An 8626-nucleotide genomic window follows, 5' to 3' on the forward strand; every position below is an offset into this window, starting at 1 on the left:
AAACTAGTTAAATCAAATCAGTCCCCACAAAAAACATTAAAAAATTCCATTAAAGATCAATATAAGAGAACACATGAGAGTCCAAACTTCATTCAATTCAAGTCTCAGTTCCAAGAAAGAAACAAAAAGTTTTGTATATTCATTTAAAAGAGATCATGAAGTCAATCTTAGCCAACACTTCTCTCGACTCTTCATTCTCTCTTTCTAAACGTTACTTCAACTGGAAGAAGAAGAAAGTTCAAGAAGACGACGACGAAGAAGAGGAAGAAGAAGACGACGATTACAACCACAACGAAGAAAAAATCTTGACCCGTTTCAACTTCTCCTCTGACCCGACCCGTCCGGATCAGTTCAGTACCCAACAGATGATGAAGAAGAAAAAAAAGAAAAAGACTCTCGAAAAGATCCGTTACGCTCTCGGGTTCTCTAACTCGGGTCTGGGTTTCCGTGTCGTGGGTACTTTATTCGGTAACCGCCGTGGACACGTGTACTTCGCCGTACAAGATGACCCGACCCGTTTACCCGCTGTTTTGATCCAGTTACCGACTCCCACGAGCGTTCTCGTACGTGAGATGGCTTCAGGGCTAGTGAGAATCGCGCTTGAGACGGCGGCGTTTAAGACGGATACGAAGAAGAAGCTTTTGGAAGAGTCAACGTGGAGAACGTATTGTAACGGTAAGAAATGTGGTTACGCGGCGAGGAAAGAGTGTGGTGAAGCGGAGTGGAAGGTGTTGAAGGCGGTCGGGCCTATAACAATGGGTGCCGGAGTTTTACCGGCGGCGAAGACGACGGCGGGGGAAGAAGAAGGGAATGGAGCGGTTGGGTCCGAGAAAGGTGAGCTCATGTATATGAGAGCCCGGTTCGAGCGGGTTATCGGGTCGAGAGACTCCGAGGCGTTTTACATGATGAACCCTGATGTGTCAAGTGGTGGACCTGAGCTTAGTGTGTATTTTCTAAGGGTTTAAGTGGGAAAAAGGAATATAAGCTAAGATTAGTAGTATATGATTAAAAAGGTAATATTTGACCAATTTAAGAATGTGTTTTTGATTTTGGGCTTTCGTTTAAATGATGATGTTCAACTTGTGATACTGGAATTTATCTTTCATGATGTTCCAAAAGATTTGTGATCAAAAAGTGAAATTCTTATCTAGAAGACTAGAACTAGGTGCATATGGATGAATCTTTTATTCTTAAAATAAAATGGTTGCATTTAAAATAAAGTGTAATTACATTTCAAAAAAGTTGGTGTTGGTTGACAAAAACAGTTTGATTAAACCGAGGGTATTAGATTGTGTGCTTCAAACTCAAAACCAATTGGCAAAAAGTGGAGAAGCGCATTCACCTTCCGATATGGGATATTATATCCTTAATACGCCCTTCGAGATGATGGCTCATCTAGCCATAGATCTCGGTATTTTCGGGCAAGGATTGGTGGACCAAATTATCTAGCGTTGTTTGCGGTCTAACCCAAATCTCGGTAAAATTAACATCAACCGCAACAACCACAACATGCAATCAGAAAAACCAATCAACACATAATACCGAGATTTGTGGTTGTTGCGGTTGATGTTAATTTTACCGCTTCAAACGGTTCAGGAGACATTACAAAATTATAGATTAATCAACAAAATTATAAAAACTTATCTATCAATTCTTTAAAATCTTTCACTAGTTCATGATCTTATTGAAATTCTTTATAAATTAGAATGCAACAACACTTTCTAATTCTTTTTTTCTATTCTTAGTGCATATATTGAAAAACCGTGTAATTGGAAGGGTTAACGTGGAAGAGCCAAGGTGAGACGAGACTAGAGAGGAGAGATATACAAACTCAGAAAAGCCGAAAATTGAACAAAACTCCAAATAACCGAAAAAATCAAAGTTAACCGAAAAAAATCCGGAAAACCAATTTCTAAATCGAAAATGTACAAGTTTACTAAATAAAAAATTTAATTTTATTCTAAACCGTGAAGTTAATTAAAAAAATAAAATTAAAATTAAAAAGGAAATGAAAATTTTCTTTACATTTTTCATTTCAGATTAAGAAATCTTAACTAATGTTATAAAGGAAAAGATTCTAGTAATAAAGATTATATTATAAAACCCTATAAGCGTATGTAAAACTATTTTGCCGCCTCCTCCCAACTCCTAAGCAATGCATCGATCGATAATGCCGGAAAAAAAGAGAAAAAGGAAAGGATCGATGATGGAGAAGAAAAAAAGAAGGAAAGAAGCGAAGATGGAGAAAAATTTCGTCATGATCAAGCCCGACGGTTTCCCTTATTTCTTCCTTTTGTTTTTTAGAAATGTTGAGTGTGATGCAAAGGATTATAAAAATTGGTCCTCATGCATGTATTTTTCGTTGCTCTTTGCTTTGCTAGACAAAGATTACATATGTTGCAATCATCAAAAGGTTTGAAGATTCATATCCCTGAAATCATCAGAAGGTTTGAAGATAAGCGTTTTATTTTGAAGGGTAATTTGTTTCCTAAACTCTTGCTTGAGTTGTTTTTGATTAAAAAAAACAGAAGATTGCTTGAGTTGTTTTTGATTAAAAAAAACAGAAGATTGCTTGAGTTGTTTTTGATTAAATACTGAGTCGTATGAGTTGATGTACAGGCATGAAGCTGATGAATGTTGAGTGGGGTCTTGCTGCGAAGCACTACGAGGACCTGTTTGACAAGAACCTATTATTCAGCCGTCTGGTTGATTACATTGTGTCGTCAAGGCTTGTTGTTGCAATGATATGGGAGGACAGTGAGAAACTGAGAGAGATGATTGGACCCACAAACCATTAGACTGCGACGCTGCCACCATCCGTAGGGATTTTGGTATTGGCAAGATCAGAAACGTTATCCATGGGAGTGATTCTGTCGACATTGCAAACAAGGAGATTGCATTGTGGTTCCCAGAAGGACCTCTCAGCTGGGACAAAAACAATCAACAATCATTGGAACCAGTTCAATTGTTGATCCTCCTTTCTCTATCTCTCTCTCTTTTACAAAATAAGGTTTGCTGGTTGTAATGCTTGATTTGTGTCTTGAAAATTATAATCAGGTAGTAAACGCAAGTTATGCTTTGTTATTTTCTGTAAGCTATTTGTAGCTGCCTCCAAACTCTCTACCTCTCCGTAAGTATACTAATTGATTTATTAAATAAATTTCATTCTTCTTTTTTTGATTAAAGAGATAAAAGAGAGAGACACAAACAAATCACACAATGGTCAAAATGTTGTGAAGAGCTTTATTATTGAGCCAAACTCAAAGAAGCCCACCTCACACGAATGGACGCCGGCTGCAAATGGGCTCATACAATTCACTTATGCAAATCCCAGTGGATTAGGGGATTTAAGCAACTTGATATTCTTTTTAACGGACTTGTATGCGATCCCTTATAAATAGAAAACGATGTAGTTTGAAAGAACCCATCCAAAATGAAGAGCACCAACAAATACACAATGCTAATTGTTTTTTTTTTTATAATTCGCAAACTCCACAGCTTACGAATAGAAGTTGTCTTGTTCCTTGCTTTTCCCAATGTTGGATATTAGATAGATGATAATTAATATTATAATAATAATCTCTCGTTTTTTCCGTGTTTGGCAATTTGTTTTTTTTCCGCATATCAGAAAAAAAAAAACGATACGTATAACTTTCCAACCGAGAAATTACAAATGTGTATGAACTCAATATATGTATATATAAAGGAAAAATAAATAAAAGTTATAAAAAAAAAGAAAAATCCATCAAATACAGCTTCAAGAATCTTCTAAATACAGTTTCATGATCGTCAAAAAAAGTCGAAGAGATTGAAATTAAACCAAAAGAAAGAAAAAACCAGTTAGTGTCTGAGATTATTCACCACAGAATTGTGCCTCTTGGAAGGTCCCGAAGGTGGTACAAGTACCCTTTTAGAAAATAAATGGACCACACGACCTTTGAATCCAAAACCCCCAATGATCTCTTGTCTTGATGATCTTGATCCTGTTTGAACTATTTCTGTCTCAGAAACCTTAACAGGTCCGACCCTTGCTGTGGCGTTGTAGGAACCAAAACACAAGAGGAAAACAATATAAAGAGTGATAAACATGGTTTTATGAGAAAGACAATGTTCGGAGAAAGAAGAAGAAGGAAGAGACATAGGTTTAGCTACTAGGGTTTTATAAATTTTGGATTTTAAGAAAGGTTTAAGTTGTGAGCTGTATAACTATGCGTATAGACCTATATACTTATGTGCATGATATAGATTATATATGTAAGTTTGCACATTATTATATATGTAAAATGGTCAAACAAGAAAAGCAAAGAAACAATAAAGAAGTGAAGCGCAAGTAATGGAGTTTTTGAGATTTCTAAATGTCAACGATATACGATAGTGGATTTAAAAAAAAACGAAATATATTAATATTTACTAGACTCGAAATGCCGCGTTGGACTTTACGTGGGAGGATGGTGTACGACTGTACGTGATTACCTCAAGTTTGTCTGTAAAGATTGGGTAATTTGTTTTAAGGTACTCACCATAATTATCCACACATATGGTTACAATAAAAGAAATTAGTGTATATTTTTTTAGACAATTTGAATAGATTTTCTAATAGTTATCTCATATATGTAGTTTTGTATATTTGTAAATTTTGTAGGTTAATTAATTTAGGTTTTGCATTCTCCCCCCTATAGAAATACATGCATGTATCATAACCTTTATCATTATGAGAGTTAATACACAAGTCTTCTAATGATTAGCTCCGTTATTTAGGGTCACCAAACAATTTTATCTATCATAAAAAAATAGTTAATCATTCATCTGCAAATGATTTATGCAACTAATCATATTTCATTTTATCAGCACATGATTTTTCTGTTATAACAAACTCATTTTCCATAATTTATAGTTTACCACAGAAATAAAATAAAATAAACTTATATTAGGTATCAGATTTGAATCTCGTCACTAGAAAAGAACTAGTCTGTCTTCTACGTGAAGAGATTAGAGTCATGTGGTCAAAGAACTTATAGTTTAATTGATTTACGTTAAGTTAGCACATAATTTTGCATGAAATGTATATAAAACTATAACGTAATGTGACAGATGGCAACTAATTTCATGTAGTAGACGAAAATGTCAAACCATGCACACGCATGATCCGTTGGATTTTGATCATCGTCGACTCAAAGACAGATATTCGCATGGACCACTAGATCACAAGGTTTTAATATGTTTGCATAATTATAGGTATAGCATATATATGATATGATTTCTTCTGAAATATTCTACAAATATAAAGTGGTCAATACTCGTACTCCAGCTAGCTCCCAAATATGTAGTTTCATATTTAAAAGTGCTAATAATCTAATTTGAAACGTGTAATTTTTTTGGACCCATTATTAAGATACGTGCTGGTACAAGTCGTCAATTTTATTATGTTTCTTTATATCAATGGATTACTTGATTTAATCAAGATTTTATTACCAAACTATACATATTAGAAAAATGTGGTAATCAATCATGATACAATCATACAATGAAACCATAATATTCAAAAGACTCAACAACAATCAAGTGCATGGATACACTTACAAGAATACAAATATATAATATATACAGTAAATCTCAATAAATTAATAAGATCGGGACCATGAATTTTTATTAATTTATAGAGGTTTTAATTTATCGATAAATTAATAAGAGACTTTTTCGTTTTTATATTGAAATTTTTTATTACAAAATAAGATACTTTTGTTATTATTAACATTTTTAAAGAATTTTCTTATTTTATAATCTTGGTTATCGTAATATGATGAATGTCAATTGTTTAATAAATTATCTAGATTAAAATGAGAAATGTTAGAAGTTTAGCGTTTATAAAAAATTGTTACTAATATTTGTCATAATAATGATATTGTGGTACCTTTAAAACCAATTATTAAAGAAGCAATTATCGCATCTATGACTCTTCACGATTTATAGATGCGATTTGAGAATACAACAATGTATGTTATTAAAGAAGCAATTATAGTGTCATTAAGCTTTCCTCCTCCATATTGGTAATGACTGTTATTTTTGGCTATAGAGACTTTGATTTTTAAATTTTAGCGGCAGAGAATTTGGTTGTAGATGCTTTGGCTGTAAAATTTTAACTGTTAAAATCTGATTGTTTACCGCTAACTTTTAAAGTTGTAACTTTTAAACCGATAATCTGATTGGTCACACATATCTGAGAAGACTCGTAAAGGTTCAAGCTTTCCTCCTCCATATTGTTAACCAATGTATCTCCTAAAGAAATCGACAAAGTCATCATCATTTAAAGCTTAATTTAAAACCGATAAATTAAAGATTTATAATTTTTAGAAACATCAGTTGTGAACTTACTATATATATATACCACGAAACTTGTGGGCCTCTCCAATGTTTTGTCGTAAGCCCAACAAATTAATGTACACCCTAAATATTTAGAGATCCCTTTCTTTCTCTCGGCTGCTGATAGCGCCATCGTCGATAATAATCGTTGGAGAAGTTTGTGAGACCCGTTTAGGCCCATTAAAGGCCCAACCCGTTTGTTAAACAAAAACCCTAAGCGAGTGTGTATATGGGTGTACGTATTGTCTTCTTCGTCATAGCCGCTTTCAAAGTTTTCGTTCCAACTTCGATCACTCCCTTGTTTCCGTAAATCTGGATCTCAAGTCACCATCACCATCCTCGTTGAGATCAAGTTGCTGTCCTTGTTGTGGTGTGTCCTTGTTCGTGAGAAAGTAGAAACGAGTTGTTCGCCACGTTACGTCGAGCCGTAGTCACCACCGCTTGAGTCACGGTTTGTCTCCGTCGTTCACTTCTCTCACCCGAGTCGAGATCCATCACCGGTGGTTCGTTTGGGTAAGGAAATCCAAACATTAATCTGTTTCCCATCTCCTTCACGTCACTGTTTTAGTCTCTTTAATCTGTTGCTTCTGTCGCAAGTCAGGTCGTTGGCTTCTTCATCTGCAAGTTAGTTCGTTGCTGATGTTTGTGGTTGCTCCGCAAGCTAGGTCGTCTGGTTCCTTGGGCAGTAAGTCTCTGGTTCCCTTGTTCGGATTTGTTCTGGGTTATTTTGGGAAAATACACTTTGTGATAATAAAAAAGAGCCAAGAAGTCACTTTCTCCTGGAGAAGTGCAGTGAAACAAGTGTAACAATTGATGAATCTGTCTGGTTTTTCTTGCAAACGCTGCCAATTTTCTTGCCAAAGCGTTGAAAGTTTCACCACACATCTCTCTTGTGAAGAACATGCACCCAGGGTAAGCACCCAGGCTTATATGCCATATATATTTGTTTATACGGGATTCAAATGGTTATAGACAGGTCATTTCAAACCACTGATATCAAATTTGACCCCTTGTTATCCTTTGCCACTGGTGACTTGTCTCAAGCAGAGGTTTGGTAGTGTTGCTGGGAATAGAACCAAAGACGTGGAGATGATTGGAGGTGGGGCTTTTCTTTCTTCTCATCCCAAGAATGCTACTTCTTTCATGGTGAAGGAGCGACCGGAGACTTTGGTTGATTTCAGAAAATCGAAGAAAATAATAAAGAAGATAAATAAGAAGTTGAAGAAGAAGAGTACCAAATGAGCATAGACCAAGAAGAAGAATAGTAAGTACGTGACACATGCATGGGGTGTTGTTCTTCTCTTTGATATCGTGAATGGTTTGTTCTACTTGCGGCTCTTGGGTTTACTTAGGGGTATTGATTGTATGTTTTTATTTGATTTGGAAATCCAAGTTAAGTTTTAAATGAATTTGAAAATAAAAAATAATAAAATTAAGATCCATGGATAAAACATGTTTTTTTTTTTTGGTAATGGAGAGGGAGACAATGTCTCCCTGGTATTATTAAACTAAAAAATAAATTATAATCGAGTCTGTCTCGGAACCGAAGTCCCTTGAACATCATTCCCTACAATCGAAGCTACAAACATTGGAGCAGAGTCGAAAACATGCAAACCGAAAGGTAAAGTAAACGCATAGTTGACCAACCCATCAGCTAGACGGTTACCTTCCCTATACAAATGTGAAATCCGGACTATCCAGTCCCTTGATAAAAAGCCATGGCACATCCATACCAGGAACAACAGAGGATGTGAATCACTAATCCCTGTCTTTAAAAACCCAACTACTATCTCTGAATCCACCTCCAGCTCCAGTCTTCTAACGTTCTTCCCCCATGCCAAATACAACCCGTGGTATACACCCCATAACTCTGCCAAGGGCGCTGAGCATATCCCAATATTTAAAGCGAAACCTCCACCCCATGCTCCAGAACCATCCCGCAGAACACCACCTGCAGTAGTCAACCCGGGATTACCATGGGAAGCCCCATCTGTATTGAGTTTCATCCAACCTTGTCCCGGACGCAACCAAGCAATCAGCCTCTCTATCCGCTCAGGTCTCTCTTGTCCCTCCCGAGAGCTTAGGTGTGCCTTACTAACCTCCCGAGCCAAATCTTTAACAAATCTTATTTTGTCCCGACACCTGCTGTACTCACCAAATACACTACCACATCGCCATTTCCAGCTCCACCACAACCCCATAGCAAATAAGGTTGACCAATCACTACCCGCTACTTGAACACCCATTTGCAGATTATCATACAACC

General features: G+C 36.0%; 2 protein-coding genes across 4 annotated transcripts in view; one reads left to right on the top strand and one right to left on the bottom strand.

Moving 5' to 3' along the window:
* The window catches only part of LOC104790178 (protein MIZU-KUSSEI 1-like), a 1336-nt gene extending 248 nt beyond the window's left edge, over window positions 1-1088 (top strand). The window contains exon 2 of one of the 3 annotated variants that reach the window (XM_010515879.2): window positions 288-1088. In XM_010515879.2, coding sequence (XP_010514181.2) covers window positions 288-965 — 678 coding nt within the window. In that variant the 3' untranslated portion in view covers window positions 966-1088. Of the gene's footprint in view, window positions 1-70 lie in introns of those variants that run through there. The other 2 variants (XM_019246628.1, XM_010515880.2) reach the window with 2 other exon arrangements.
* On the bottom strand, window positions 3629-4207 carry LOC109133424 (protein IDA-LIKE 1-like). The gene has a single exon (XM_019246534.1). It carries the CDS (start codon window positions 4138-4140, stop codon window positions 3841-3843), a length of 300 nt encoding a protein of 99 aa, XP_019102079.1. The 5' UTR covers window positions 4141-4207; the 3' UTR covers window positions 3629-3840.

Source organism: Camelina sativa, chromosome 6 (assembly GCF_000633955.1).
Source record: "Camelina sativa cultivar DH55 chromosome 6, Cs, whole genome shotgun sequence".
Classification (NCBI taxonomy): Eukaryota; Viridiplantae; Streptophyta; class Magnoliopsida; order Brassicales; family Brassicaceae; genus Camelina; species Camelina sativa.